Source organism: Bombina bombina, chromosome 6, assembly GCF_027579735.1.
Source record: "Bombina bombina isolate aBomBom1 chromosome 6, aBomBom1.pri, whole genome shotgun sequence".
NCBI classification, from domain to species: domain Eukaryota; kingdom Metazoa; phylum Chordata; class Amphibia; order Anura; family Bombinatoridae; genus Bombina; species Bombina bombina.
The window spans coordinates 760,657,645-760,674,288 of NC_069504.1; the positions used below are offsets into that span (position 1 = coordinate 760,657,645).

Genomic DNA, 16,644 nt, shown 5'->3' on the forward strand with positions numbered 1-16,644 from the left:
GTTAAGATTCCTAGGATTCTATCCTTCCTTCAAGAAGGATTGGAAAAAGGATTATCGGCAAGTTCCCTGAAAGGACAGATTTCTGCCTTGTCGGTGTTACTTCACAAAAAGCTGGCAGCTGTGCCAGATGTTCAAGCCTTTGTTCAGGCTCTGGTTAGAATCAAGCCTGTTTACAAACCTTTGACTCCTCCTTGGAGTCTCAATTTAGTTCTTTCAGTTCTTCAGGGGGTTCCGTTTGAACCCTTACATTCCGTTGATATTAAGTTATTATCTTGGAAAGTTTTGTTTTTAGTTGCAATTTCTTCTGCTAGAAGAGTTTCAGAATTATCTGCTCTGCAGTGTTCTCCTCCTTATCTGGTGTTCCATGCAGATAAGGTGGTTTTACGTACTAAACCTGGTTTTCTTCCAAAAGTTGTTTCTAACAAAAACATTAACCAGGAGATTATCGTACCTTCTCTGTGTCCGAAACCAGTTTCAAAGAAGGAACGTTTGTTGCACAATTTGGATGTTGTTCGCGCTCTAAAATTCTATTTAGATGCTACAAAGGATTTTAGACAAACATCTTCCTTGTTTGTTGTTTATTCAGGTAAAAGGAGAGGTCAAAAAGCAACTTCTACCTCTCTCTCTTTTTGGATTAAAAGCATCATCAGATTGGCTTACGAGACTGCCGGACGGCAGCCTCCCGAAAGAATCACAGCTCATTCCACTAGGGCTGTGGCTTCCACATGGGCCTTCAAGAACGAGGCTTCTGTTGATCAGATATGTAGGGCAGCGACTTGGTCTTCACTGCACACTTTTACCAAATTTTACAAGTTTGATACTTTTGCTTCTTCTGAGGCTATTTTTGGGAGAAAGGTTTTGCAAGCCGTGGTGCCTTCCATTTAGGTGACCTGATTTGCTCCCTCCCTTCATCCGTGTCCTAAAGCTTTGGTATTGGTTCCCACAAGTAAGGATGACGCCGTGGACCGGACACACCTATGTTGGAGAAAACAGAATTTATGTTTACCTGATAAATTTCTTTCTCCAACGGTGTGTCCGGTCCACGGCCCGCCCTGGTTTTTTAATCAGGTCTGATAATTTATTTTCTTTAACTACAGTCACCACGGTACCATATGGTTTCTCCTATGCAAATATTCCTCCTTAACGTCGGTCGAATGACTGGGGTAGGCGGAGCCTAGGAGGGATCATGTGACCAGCTTTGCTGGGCTCTTTGCCATTTCCTGTTGGGGAAGAGAATATCCCACAAGTAAGGATGACGCCGTGGACCGGACACACCGTTGGAGAAAGAAATTTATCAGGTAAACATAAATTCTGTTTTTCGTCCCTTTCGTAGAAACAGACCAGCCCAAAGTGCTACGTCCTCTAAGCAAGAGGGTAATACTTCTCAAGCCAAGCCAGCTTGGAGACCAATGCAAGGCTGGAACAAGGGAAAACAGGCCAAGAAACCTGCCACTGCTACCAAGACAGCATGAAATGTTGGCCCCCGATCCGGGACCGGATCTGGTGGGGGGCAGACTCTCTCTCTTCGCTCAGGCTTGGGCAAGAGATGTTCTGGATCCTTGGGCACTAGAAATAGTCTCCCAAGGTTATCTTCTGGAATTCAAGGGGCTTCCCCCAAGGGGGAGGTTCCACAGGTCTCAGTTGTCTTCAGACCACTTAAAAAGACAGGCATTCTTACATTGTGTAGAAGACCTGTTAAAAATGGGAGTGATTCATCCTGTTCCATTAAGAGAACAAGGGATGGGGTTCTACTCCAATCTGTTCATAGTTCCAAAAAAAGAGGGAACGTTCAGACCAATCTTAGATCTCAAGATCTTAAACAAGTTTCTCAAGGTTCCATCGTTCAAGATGGAAACCATTCGAACTATTCTTCCTTCCATCCAGGAAGGTCAATTCATGACCACGGTGGATTTAAAGGATGCGTATCTACATATTCCTATCCGCAAGGAACATCATCGGTTCCTAAGGTTCGCATTCCTGGACAAGCATTACCAGTTCGTGGCGCTTCCTTTCGGATTAGCCACTGCTCCAAGGATTTTCACAAAGGTACTAGGGTCCCTTCTAGCTGTGCTAAGACCAAGGGGCATTGCTGTAGTACCTTACTTGGACGACATTCTGATTCAAGCGTCGTCCCTTCCTCAAGCAAAGGCTCACACGGACATAGTCCTGGCCTTTCTCAGATCTCACGGATGGAAAGTGAACGTGGAAAAGAGTTCTCTATCTCCGTCAACAAGGGTTCCCTTCTTGGGAACAATAATAGACTCCTTAGAAATGAGGATTTTTCTGACAGAGGCCAGAAAGACAAAGCTTCTAGACTCTTGTCGGATACTTCATTCCGTTCCTCTTCCTTCCATAGCTCAGTGCATGGAAGTGATCGGGTTGATGGTAGCGGCAATGGACATAGTTCCTTTTGCACGCATTCATCTAAGACCATTACAACTGTGCATGCTCAGTCAGTGGAATGGGGACTATACAGACTTGTCTCCGAAGATACAAGTAAATCAGAAGACCAGAGACTCACTCCGTTGGTGGCTGTCCCTGGACAACCTGTCACGAGGGATGACATTCCGCAGACCAGAGTGGGTCATTGTCACGACCGACGCCAGTCTGATGGGCTGGGGCGCGGTCTGGGGATCCCTGAAAGCTCAGGGTCTTTGGTCTCGGGAAGAATCTCTTCTACCGATAAATATTCTGGAACTGAGAGCGATATTCAATGCTCTCAAGGCTTGGCCTCAGCTAGCGAGGGCCAATTTCATACGGTTTCAATCAGACAACATGACAACTGTTGCGTACATCAACCATCAGGGGGGAACAAGGAGTTCCCTGGCGATGGAAGAAGTGACCAAAATCATTCTATGGGCGGAGTCTCACTCCTGCCACCTGTCTGCTATACACATCCCAGGAGTGGAAAATTGGGAAGCGGATTTTCTGAGTCGTCAGACATTGCATCCGGGGGAGTGGGAACTCCATCCGGAAATCTTTGCCCAAGTCACTCAGCTGTGGGGCATTCCAGACATGGATCTGATGGCCTCTCGTCAGAACTTCAAAGTTCCTTGCTACGGGTCCAGATCCAGGGATCCCAAGGCGGCTCTAGTGGATGCACTAGTAGCACCTTGGACCTTCAAACTAGCTTATGTGTTCCCGCCGTTTCCTCTCATCCCCAGGCTGGTAGCCAGGATCAATCAGGAGAGGGCGTCGGTGATCTTGATAGCTCCTGCGTGGCCACGCAGGACTTGGTATGCAGATCTGGTGAATATGTCATCGGCTCCACCTTGGAAGCTACCTTTGAGACGAGACCTTCTTGTTCAGGGTCCGTTCGAACATCCGAATCTGGTTTCACTCCAGCTGACTGCTTGGAGATTGAACGCTTGATCTTATCGAAGCGAGGGTTCTCAGATTCTGTTATCGATACTCTGGTTCAGGCCAGAAAGCCTGTAACTAGAAAGATTTACCACAAAATTTGGAAAAGATATATCTGTTGGTGTGAATCTAAAGGATTCCCTTGGGATAAGGTTAAGATTCCTAAGATTCTATCCTTCCTTCAAGAAGGATTGGAAAAAGGATTATCTGCAAGTTCCCTGAAGGGACAGATTTCTGCCTTGTCTGTGTTACTTCACAAAAAGCTGGCAGCTGTGCCAGATGTTCAAGCCTTTGTTCAGGCTCTGGTTAGAATTAAGCCTGTTTACAAACCTTTGACTCCTCCTTGGAGTCTCAATTTAGTTCTTTCAGTTCTTCAGGGGGTTCCGTTTGAACCCTTACATTCCGTTGATATTAAGTTATTATCTTGGAAAGTTTTGTTTTTAGTTGCGATTTCTTCTGCTAGAAGAGTTTCAGAATTATCTGCTCTGCAGTGTTCTCCTCCTTATCTGGTGTTCCATGCAGATAAGGTGGTTTTACGTACTAAACCTGGTTTTCTTCCAAAAGTTGTTTCTAACAAAAACATTAACCAGGAGATTATCGTACCTTCTCTGTGTCCGAAACCAGTTTCAAAGAAGGAACGTTTGTTGCACAATTTGGATGTTGTTCGCGCTCTAAAATTCTATTTAGATGCTACAAAGGATTTTAGACAAACATCTTCCTTGTTTGTTGTTTATTCCGGTAAAAGGAGAGGTCAAAAAGCAACTTCTACCTCTCTCTCTTTTTGGATTAAAAGCATCATCAGATTGGCTTACGAGACTGCCGGACGGCAGCCTCCCGAAAGAATCACAGCTCATTCCACTAGGGCTGTGGCTTCCACATGGGCCTTCAAGAACGAGGCTTCTGTTGATCAGATATGTAGGGCAGCGACTTGGTCTTCACTGCACACTTTTACCAAATTTTACAAGTTTGATACTTTTGCTTCTTCTGAGGCTATTTTTGGGAGAAAGGTTTTGCAAGCCGTGGTGCCTTCCATTTAGGTGACCTGATTTGCTCCCTCCCTTCATCCGTGTCCTAAAGCTTTGGTATTGGTTCCCACAAGTAAGGATGACGCCGTGGACCGGACACACCTATGTTGGAGAAAACAGAATTTATGTTTACCTGATAAATTACTTTCTCCAACGGTGTGTCCGGTCCACGGCCCGCCCTGGTTTTTTTAATCAGGTCTGATAATTTTTTTTTCTTTAACTACAGTCACCACGGTACCATATGGTTTCTCCTATGCTAATATTCCTCCTTAACGTCGGTCGAATGACTGGGGTAGGCGGAGCCTAGGAGGGATCATGTGACCAGCTTTGCTGGGCTCTTTGCCATTTCCTGTTGGGGAAGAGAATATCCCACAAGTAAGGATGACGCCGTGGACCGGACACACCGTTGGAGAAAGTAATTTATCAGGTAAACATAAATTCTGTTATCTCTGCAACCATTCCCTCATAATGTAAAGATCAAAAATGGATTCTTCTGATTGCGCAAATAATTTTGTTATAGGTCCTAATAGGTCTAATAATTTGTCCTGACAAGATTTGAGATCTGTCAGGACCTCTTTTAAAGTTAAAGTTTTTGGCACTAATACATTTTAAAATATTGGGATTAATTTTGGTTGTTAACTGGGTACTATATGAGGGAGATCCGGTCTAGGACATTCAGCTTTAGGCATATTTCTCTTGTAAGATGTATCGAGTCCACGGATTCATCCATACTTGTGGGATATTCTCCTTCCTTACAGGATGTGGCAAAGAGAGCACCCACAGCAGAGCTGTCTATATAACTCCTCCCTTAGCTCCACCCCCCAGTCATTCTCTTTGCCTACTCTAAGTACTAGGAAGGGTAAAGTGAGTGTGGTGAGAAAAATGTTAGTTTTTATTTTCTCAAGCAAAAGTTTGTTATTTTAAATGGTACCGGTGTGTACTATTTACTCTCTGGCAGAAAAGGGATGAAGATTTCTGCAAGGAGGATGATGATTTTAGCACTTTGTAACTAAGATCCACTGCTGTTCTCACAAGGGCTGAAGAGTACAGGAAAACTTCAGTTGGGGGAACGGTTTGCAGGCTAAACTGCATTGAGGTATGTTCAGTCTATTTTTTTTCTAGACAGACTGTGATAATTCTAGAAAAGGCTGGCAATATCCCCATGAGGGAAGGGTAAGCTGTATTCAGACACTTAGTAGGAATCCCAGCTTGCATAAAGGGCTCATTAGTTACTGGTGACACTGATAGGAAACAATGTTTTTTTTATTGCAAATATAACGTTTTTTGAGGGACTTTAAGGGGTCATTGTGGCTTGTTTAAGGGTTATTAACCCACATGGCTAGTTTAAGAAACACTCTGTTGTGTTTCTTTTAGGCCCCATAACATCGAGTGAGGTGGGAGGGGCCTATTTTCGTGCCTCAGTTGCACAGTTTCTTTTCCTCAGAGACATCCAGCTACTTCTCCAGAGGTTCCTACTGTGTTTGAGGGCTTTAAAGAAGTTTTTCCCCCCACAAATCGTTCCTAAAGGGCAGGTAGGCGCCACAGCAGAGCTGTGGCAAGGTGCTGAACGTTTTTTACCGGTTTTTGGCGTTTTGTCAATCCGGTTTTTACATTAAGGGGTTAATTGTTTATTTGCATAGCTGTGCAAGGTTACTAAGGCTTTATGATGCTACTGTAAAAATGTTGTTGTTTACTGCTTTTTTACACTGTTTTGCAGAGTTTGTGCAACTTTTTTTCTCTTAAAGGCACAGTACTGTGTTATTTGCTTTGATTAAAGTGTTTTCCAAGCTTGCTTGTTGCATTACTAGCCAGTTTAACATGTCTGACATCAAGGAAAATCCTTGTTCAATGTGTTTAGAAGCCATTGTGGAACCCCCTCTTAGAATGTGTCCCACTTGCACTGATATGTCTATAAATTATAAAGAGCATATTTTATCACTTAAAAATATTGCAATAGATGATTCTCAGACAGAAGGAAATGAAGGTTTGCCATCTAGCTTTCCCCAAGTGTCACAACCAGTAACGCCCGCACAAGTGACGCCAAGTACCTCTAGTGCGTCGAATTTATTTACTTTACAAGACATGGCCACAGTTATGAATACAACCCACACAGAGGTTTTATCCAAACTGCCTGGTTTACAAGGAAAGTGTGACAGCTCTGGGTTAAGAACAACTGCTGAGCCATCTGACGCTTTAGTAGCCGTATCCGATATACCCTCACAATGTTCTGAAGTAGGGGTAAGGGATTTGTTATCTGAGGGAGAAATTTCTGATTCAGGAAAGACGCTCCCTCAGACAGATTCTGATATGACAGCCTTTAAATTTAAGCTTGAACACCTCCGCTTATTGCTCAGGGAGGTATTAGCGACTCTAGATGATTGTGACCCTATAGTGGTCCCAGAGAAATTGTGTAAAATGGACAAATACTTAGAGGTTCCTGTTTACACTGATGTTTTTCCAGTCCCTAAGAGGATTGTGAATATTGTTACTAAGGAGTAAGAAAATGTTTCCCATATCTGACCATGCGAGACTCGTGGCAGACAGTTCCTAAGGTGGAGGGAGCTATTTCTACTCTTGCTAAGTATAAGGGAGCTATTTCTACTCTTACAACTATACCTATCGAAGACAGTTGTGCTTTCTCAAAGATCCTTTGGATAAAAAAATTAGAAGGTCTCCTGAAGAAAATTTTTGTTCATCAAGGTTTTCTTCTCCAACCTATTGCGTGCATTGTTCCTGTAACTACTGCAGCTGCTTTCTGGTTCGAGGCTCTTCAGATGGAGACTCCATTAGAGGATATTTATGGATAGAATTAAGGCCCTTAAGTCGGCTAATTCTTTCATTACAGATGCCACTTTCCAACTGGCTAAATTAGTGGCAAAGAATTCAGGTTTTGCCATTTTAGCACACAGGGCGTTATGGCTTAAGTCCTGGTCTGCTGATGTGTCATCAAAATCTAAACTTTTGAACATCCCTTTAAAAGGAAAGACCCTTTTCGGGCCTGAACTGAAAGAGATTATTTCAGACATCACTGAAGGGAAAGGCCATGCCCTTCCTCAGGATAAAGCAAATAAAATGAGGACCAAACAAAATAATTTTCAAGGGTGGTGCCGCTTCAGCTTCCCCTGCTGCAAAGCAAGAGAGGAATTTTGCCCAATCCAAGTCAGTCTGGAGACCTAACCAGGCTTGGAACAAGGGTAAACAGGCTAAGAAGCCTGCAGCTGCCTCTAAGACAGCATGAAGGGGTAGCCCCCAATCCGGGACCGCATCTAGTAGGGGGCAGACTCTCTCTTCGCTCAGACTTGGGCAAGAGATGTTCACGATTCCTGGGCCTTAGAAATTGTGTCCCAGGGATATCTTCTGGACTTCAAAGACTCCCCCCCCCCCCCAAGGGGGAGATTTCACATTTCTCAATTGTCTGCAAACCAGACAAGGAGAGAGGCGTTCTTACGCTGTGTAGAAGACCTACATACCATGGGAGTAATCCGCCCAGTTCCAAAAGCGGAACAAGGGCTAGGGTTTTACTCAAACCTGTTTGTGGTACCCAAAAAAGAGGGAATTTTCAGACCAATCTTGGATCTCAAAATTCTAAACAAATTCCTCAGAGTACCATCATTCAAGATGGAGACTATTCGGACTATTCTACCGTTGATCCAGGAGGGTCAATATATGACTACCGTGAACTTCCTCAGATTCGCCTTTCTGGACAGGCATTACCAGTTTGTGGCCCTTCCCTTCGGGTTGGCCACGGCTCCCAGAATTTTCACAAAGGTGCTAGGGTCCCTTTTGGCGGTTCTAAGACTGCGGGGCATAGCAGTGGCGTCTTATCTAGACGACATCTTAATTCAGGCGTCAACTTTCCAGCTAGCCAATTCTCACACGGACATCGTGTTGGCTTTTCTGAGATCTCATGGGTGGAAGGTGAACATAAAAAAGAGTTCTCTCTTCCCTCTCACAAGAGTTTCCTTCCTATGGTAGACTCGGTAGAAATGAAAATATTTCTGACGGAGGTCAGAAAATCAAAACTCTTAACCACTTGCCGAGCTCTTCATTCCATTCCTCAGCCATCAGTGGCTCAGTGTATGGAGGTAATCGGACTCATGGTAGCGGCAATGGACATAGTTCCTTTTGCCCGCCTACACCTCAGACCACTGCAACTATGCATGCTCAAACAGTGGAATGGGGATTATGCAGATTTATCTCCTCAACTGCATCTGGACCAGGAGACCAGAGATTCTCTTCTCTGGTGGTTGTCTCAGGACCACCTGTCTCAGGGAATGTGTTTCCGCAGGCCAGAGTGGCTCATAGTAACAACATATGCCAGCCTGCTACGCTGGGGTGCAGTCTGGAACTCCCTGAAAGCACAGTGCTTATGGTCTTGGGAGGAAACTCTACTCCCAATAAAAATTCTAGAACTGAGAGCGATATTCAATGCGCTTCTGGCGTGGCCTCAGCTAGCTGTGGACAAATTCATCAGATTTCAGTCGGACAACATCACGACTGTAGCTTATATCAATCATCAAGGAGGAACACTGAGTTCTCTAGCAATGATGGAGGTAACCAAAATAATCCGATGGGCGGAGGATCACTCTTGCCATTTCTCAGCAATCCATATCCCAGGGGTAGAGAACTGGGAGGCAGATTTCCTAAGTCGTCAGACTTTTCATCCGGGAGAGTGGGAGCTCCATCCGGAGGTATTTGCCCAGCTGACTCAGCTATGGGGCACACCAGAATTGGATCTGATGGTGTCCCGTCAGAATACCAAACTTCCTCGTTACGGGTCCAGGTCCCGGGATCCCCAGGCGGTACTGATAGATGCTCTAGCAGTGCCCTGGTCCTTCAATCTAGCCTATGTATTTCCACCGTTTCCTCTCCTCCCACGTATGGTTGCCAGAATCAAGCAGGAGAGAGCTTTGGTGATTCTGATAGCACCTGCGTGGCCACGCAGGACTTGGTATGCAGACCTAGTGGACATGTCATCGATTCCACCGTCGATTCTAATCCAAGGTCCATTCAAACATCCAAATCTAATTTCTGTACGTCTGACTGCTTGGAGATTGAACGCCTGATTCTATCAAAGTTTGGTTTCTCTGAGTCGGTCATTGATATCTGCTTTACAGTGTGACTCACCTTACCTTGTTTTCCATGCAGATAAGGTGGTTTTGGTACCAAACCTGGATTCCTTCCTAAGGTTGTTTCTAATAGGAATATCAATCAGGAAATTGTTGTTCCTTCACTGTGTCCTAATCCTTCATCAAAGAAGGAACGTCTGTTGCACAATCTTGATTTGGTTCGTTCTTTAAAGTTCTACTTACAAGCAACTAAAGATTCCCGTCAAACATCTTCATTGTTTGTTGTTTATTCTGGTAAACGGAGAGGTCAAAAGGCTATGGCTACCTCTCTTTCCTTTTGGCTGAAAAGCATCATCCGTTTGGCTTATGAGACTGCTGGCCAGCAGCCTCCTGAAATAATTACTGCTCATTCTACTAGAGCAGTGGCTTCCACATGGGCTTTTGAAAATGAGGCTTCTGTTGAACAAATTTGTAAGGTGGCGACTTGGTCTTCGCTTCATACTTTTTCCAAATTTTACAAATTTGATACTTTTGCTTCTTCGGAGGCTATTTTTGGGAGAAAGGTTCTACAAGCAGTGGTGCCTTCCGTTTAAGGTACCTCTCTTGTCCCTCCCTTCATCCGTGTCCTAAAGCTTTGGTATTGGTATCCCACAAGTATGGATGAATCTGTGGACTCGATACATCTTACTAGAGAAAACATAATTTATGCTTACCTGATAAATTTATTTCTCTTGTGATGTATCGAGTCCACGGCCCGCCCTGTTTATTTAAGACAGGCAGTATATTTTTATTAAAAAACTTCAGTCACCTCTGCACCCTATAGTTTCTCCTTTTTCTTCCTAGCCTTCGGTCGAATGACTGGAGGGTGGAGCTAAGGGATGAGGTATATAGACAGCTCTGCTGTGGGTGCTCTCTTTGCCACTTCCTGTAAGGAAGGAGAATATCCCACAAGTATGGATGAATCCGTGGACTCGATACATCACAAGAGAGAGAAATTTATCAGGTAAGCATAAAATGTTTTTTTGCTTTTTTAGATAGTGACTTACGAATATAGTAATCAAAAAATGTTGCTGCCCGTTTAGAGGGTTGCCATTGTAAAGCAACGGGGATGTAAGAGGTCATTAGGATCTAAATATAAATCCCCTTTATTATCAAATAATTTAGGTTTGGTTGATAAAGATTCTTTCCTCTTTTTATTTTTGGGCATATCAACAGAAGAGGAAGAATTGTTTGATAAACATATCATCTGATCATCTGAATCATCTTATTCTTCACAATCAGAATATCCATTAACCTCTGAGTCAGAAGACTCTTCTGCAGATACGGTGTCTGCGTATACTCTGCGTTTTAAAACATTACTCTGAGAAAAAAAAATATTTTTTGAGTTAATATCAAGGTCTTTTTTATTAGAACTACTTAAACGGAAGCTATAACAGATTGTATTTGAGTCATTTGCTCCTGAAACTGCTGCACATATTGAAACATAGGGGCCGATTTATCAAAGTTTCAACTAATAATGCGCTGGACGTCTGCATCAAATTAGATGCAAAGTTGATCCGCCGTAGTTAACAAAACGTTATGATTGTCAAATCATGATGAGTGTTGGTATTTTGTGACAAACAGCCTAATTACATACAAAATAGGCTTACTCTGCGCAGAGTGTAAATTTTGCCGAAATACCCAGGACAACTACTGATTTGGATTATCCCGCTTTTAAAGGGACTCTCATTGGCCTACTTAAACACACGTGACTGAACACGGAAGCACTAACCAGCGTGGAGCTGCACAGGAGACGCGGAGGCGTCCGGTAGATCACAGCATGTGAGAGCAGAAATCGCTGTGGCTGTGAAGAGAGCCTGTGAAGGTGAGACTTATCCTTTACTATAGCGGACACTTGTCATTTAACTACTGCAGAAATCGCTGTGGATGTGAAGAAAGCCTGTTAAGGTGACACTTATCCTCTACCATATCGGACACTTGTCATTTTACATATTGCCCTCCACCTGCTAAAAGTAGGAGTTTGGGTATACTTAATTATACAACGTCCCGGAACTGTATTGGAGGAAAGAGTCAAGGTGTCTTATAAGGTGACATACACGTACAAATAGTATTTCCCTCAAAAAGGACTCTTGCAAACAGAGACATACTATATACTTAAGTATTGGAGAATAAATTGCAAACTCCCAAAGTAAAAAGCAGCTTTTATATGTTCAAGATTGTTATTGTTATTTTTAGAGTTTATAATATATATGTTTTATAATTGTGTAAGTGACCGGTCACCGTATATTATCTGCAAGAGCTAGATATTATCTGGTTTATTATTCTTGAATGTTTTAAATAAATCATTATTTTATTATTATAAATACACTTCTTGTTTATCTACTATTTTTAGTTGCTAGATTCCCCTTGCTATCATAAGCGCTGATCCTATTACTCCATTTGTAAATTGCCTTTTTCTATATGCAACCTTTAGGGAGAGTTGTATTTTAGGAACAGCTTGAGGTATCTGCAGGGTAGCGCTGTTTATATCCACACATTTTTGCATGTAATACGTTCCCGCAATATCAATCAGACGCAGATCGATGCTTGTGTTAATCCACTGGAATGCTGATCATCCGCCGTCGCATTCAACTCCATTTGACCGTCTTGCCAATTTATTAAACATTCAACAGGTACGCTTGCGTCTATTCCGACACAACGTACCTATCGTTCAAACCGCCACCCTTGAGGCCGCGAATGCCATAGAAATCAATGGGAGTCTGAAAACACAGAAAGGTTATGTTCGATGCTGCAAGACCATGAAGCATATTAGATAATAAAAGTAAATTAGGGAGATGTTACCCTACTTATGGATTATGTTACATCTTTGTCTCTCATTACAAAGCAAGGGGACAATATTATTGCTCCAAATTTGGTGCAAAGTATTGCTTCAAATTCGCTGCACTAGTAGCTATAGGGATAAAAATGAAATAAATACATTACTACTTATGGATTATGTTACATATTTGTGTCATTACAAAGCTAGGGGATGATATTATTGCTCCAAATTTGGTGTGAAGTATTGCTTCAAATTTGGTGCACTAGTAGATATAGGGATAACAATGAAATAAATACATTACACAATATAGCTGACTTCCTTTTTTTGGATAAATCTATTTGCACCATGTTTAACACATGTAATACAAGTCCCACTCTCCACTTCACACCAAATTTGACACAATACTCAAACTCCTAAACAACCCACAAACTAGTAAAGTTTTCCACAACTTCTTATTGGTAAATGCATAATCACTTGATTAATGAAATCAGCCAATCTGATTGAAATGTACATTGTTTACTGTCACTAACAAATCAAATTGCTCTATACTTGAGTCATTGATCACTTATCAGAACTAAAAGTATGTATATGTGAAATTAATATTAAAGATAAACATTGATGATGACATTTACTTAAATGTTATATTCTCAGTGTGTGTTTTCTTAATGGAGGCGTAATAGACTCTTATTGGTGCATACCCATATTCAAATTATTCAATCTTTGACTATCAGAAAAAAGATAGGATCTCATATTCTAGAGATACCTTTAAAAGACAGGTAAAACAGCACTCTTTTATATGTCAAAAAACACCTATTTATTTATACAGTTCCAAAATCCAGAACTGAATTAAAAAAAATGTAAACAAATGCAACAAAAATATATTATACATTTATACATCAAAATCAACCATATGCAGTTTTGTCATGTAAAGGCATATATAGCTCCTTATTATTACTTAAAAGTCCACTAGCTGAGTCAGAGGAAAAAATGTGTTCACACAAAATATAACAGTTCATATTCCAGACATGTAGTGGCCAGCGCTGGTACACTATTAGAAGAAAAAAAGCATGCTTTTTCATATGGTATCCAGTAAGCATAAAGAAGGAGCAAGTTCTATTTATATATATATATATATATATACATACACAACAACTATCTCATGTCACAGTTATGAATCTCCTTTGCACCCATATAGCATATAATTAAGCAGAAGCAGGTTAGTAAGTGTTTAAGAAGTAGCAGATTAGCAGTTGTTAGTATTTTGCTGCTGTTAAGTGCTTATAATCATATATATATAAATATATATATATATATATATATATATATATATATATATATATATATATATATATATATATATATAAAATAATCTATTAAGTAATAATGAGATACTGTATATATGCCTTTGCATAACAAAACTGCATAGGGTTGATTTTTATGCATGAATGTGTAATATCTTTTTGCTGCATCTGTTTACATTTTTTTAATTCAGTTCTGGATTTTGGAACTGTATAAATAAATAGGTGTTTTTTGATATATTAAGACTGCTGTTTTAAAGGTATCTCTAGAATATGAGATCCTATCTCTTTTCTGATAGTCAAAGATTGAATTAATTGATGATGACATTACGCCACACAGTGTAATATTTCTGACAATGATTTTAATAATCTAATGATGTTTGATTCAATATAATCTTAAACTGATAGCTCAAAGGGATAGTCTACCTAACATTTAACTGTCATGAATCAGATACAACAGAAATTAAAATCACCTCTTTACTGTCATGCTATGTTAAGGGTTTTTCTTCCTTCTCTTGAATTTAATTTTCATTAAGAAATTTCATTTTATATACCAGCCCATTTTTTTTACACCTGTGTTGGGGTGTTGTTTCAAACTAGACTGCAATTAGAAAGGTGTATACACAGATGCAGAGAGAAAACGGTCCCATCTCTTAAAATATCCATTGATTGCAAATAAATGCATATGATACTCTTGATTACGTTATATTAGCAATTATTCTTGCTCAGAATAATTAGATATTTACACTATATACATATAGTGGTATAAATAAACACAGAGATATGAAAGACAACATGGTTTCGAACAAAAAAAGGAATTTAGGGACATATTTATGTTTGCAAATTATTTCTATTTAAAAAAAATAAAAAAAATATGAGATAGGCATATCATGATTTATAGAAAGACAAATGCACATTAATTTATGTGAAAATATCATATATCAGATTTTTTGTATAACAAATAGAAAAATAACTTTCTATGAGAGTATTGTTTGTTCAGGTATAAATCTAGCTATTTCTTGGACATTAACAGATGAAAAATAAAAGATTAGCTTTAGAGAAATGTGCTTGTTCATGTAATGACATTGATGACTCTTATTTATCAACAGTCTGATGCTCATCACGTCGTACTTGACGCACATGTTTTTGACAGACTTTTTAATATATAAGGCCGTCGTATTTAGATTTGCGGCAGCGATGTCTGGCGAGTGTATTGACTCCAGCAAATGTTTTGAGATTGACGCAATGATAAATCAGCCCCATAGACTGAAGGGAATTCTCAGGAGTCTGAGAAGGATTTTCCTGAGACATGTTAAAGGGACATTAAACTTAAAAATTTCTTTCATGATTCAGACAGAGAATACAATTTCAAACAACATTCCAATGTACTTCTATTATCTAATTTGCTTCATTCTTTAGATATCCTTTGTTAAAGAAATAGCAATGCACATGGATGAGCCAATCACATGAGGCATCTATGTGCAGCCACCAATTAGAAGCTACTGAGCCTATCTAGATATGCTTTTCAGGAAAGAATATCAAGAGAATATAGCAAATTAGATAATAGAAGTAAATTAGAAAGTTGTTTAAAATGGTATTCTCTATTTGAATCATGAAAGAAAAAATTTGGGTTTAATGTCCCATTTAAGTAATAAATTAGAAAATTATAAACTATGTTTAAGTAATATTTTTATAAAAAAAATTGTAATAAAATAAATTCAGGTTATGTCAAAATATATAATAGAATATATAGAGATAAAACTAAATATATAAAGGCAGAATCTTATAAAAAGCAAACTATTAGATACTAAATGTAATAAAAAAGATTTCTAAATATAAGCATTTTGGAAACAATATAAATAAGTAACTGTGTAACAATGTTTGTGTGCGCAGATCGTTGAGACAAGTGATGTGAGGTAAGAAGGGTGGGAGAGGCGGGAAAATGAGTCCAGCGACGTCAGAGGGGGGAGGAGTTAGAAACAGGAGTGCAAGGAAGAAAGAAAATGGCGGACGGAGCCGCAAACGGAAGAGAAAAGAAACAGAAAGAATCAAGAGAGAAAATTCAAAGAATATGTTAAAAAAAATAAAAAATAGGTATAATTACAAATGGAGGTAAGTCACAAACATATAAAATGAAGGAGGAGAGAAAAAATAGTGTACGGAGCGGCTAACAAAAGGGAATGAAATTGAACAATTTAAGGGCAAAAGACAAGGAATATAATGAAAAATATTAAACAAATAAAAGCCGGAAGTTAATATAATACACAAAAATAAATTTTACGAAGGGTTTAAAAGCATAATCAAAAGAAAATAAAAGGGTAAATATATTTCTCAGCTGCCTTTTATCCCACTAGGCTATAAGTTCCTAGGAGACAATACAACAATCAAATAAAAATTAATTAAATACAATTATATGAAATATTTATTAGTTCTTCAAATATACAGTACTTATCTAGTAGAGCAGCAAAAAGAAAAGAGGATGAATAATGGTTTTCTATGTACTTTATGGACTCTGATGTGACCTGATTGGACATTTTTTACCTGACCATATTATATCTACCTGTTATTGGTTATGTTTAAATTGTTTCTGTTTGTTCTGGTAAACTGTTCTTTACTTTAAAATGCTATTTGAACAGTAAAAGGAAAAGTATTACAAAATATAAGTCTCTATCCTTGTAATAAAATCTTATTTATATGCAATTTGTGTTAGCTTTGTTCTGCCCTATGATGTTCTATTCTGAATATATTATGATATTTTATATGTATTCATCTAAATCTTTGTTATTCTTAGGTGGTGGCCTGCAGAGATCTGCAATCCAAGAACTGTTCCACTTAACATCCAAAGCCTCAAACATAACATTGGGGACTTTCCAGTTTACTTTTTCGGATCACATGATTATTACTGGGTGCACCATGGCCGTGTCTTTCCATATATTGAAGGGGACAAGAGCTTTGCTGAGGGACAGAGTAGTGTTAACAAAACATTCAAGAAAGGTGGGCACTTTGTCAATATGTAAACAGTTACTGTTTTTGCTAATAGCACAGCACAATCTCATTACCTTTTACCGTTCGAC

General features: G+C 39.8%; 1 protein-coding gene across 4 annotated transcripts in view; it reads left to right on the plus strand.

Annotated features, from left to right (window-relative positions):
• NSD3 (nuclear receptor binding SET domain protein 3) overlaps positions 1 to 16,644 on the plus strand; it is a 1,671,583-nt gene that overhangs the window by 1,026,737 nt on the left and 628,202 nt on the right. For all 4 annotated transcript variants that reach the window (XM_053718034.1, XM_053718036.1, XM_053718037.1 and 1 more), the window contains one exon: positions 16,362 to 16,564. In XM_053718034.1, the coding sequence (XP_053574009.1) occupies positions 16,362 to 16,564 (203 nt within the window). The remainder of the gene's footprint in view (positions 1 to 16,361; positions 16,565 to 16,644) is intronic.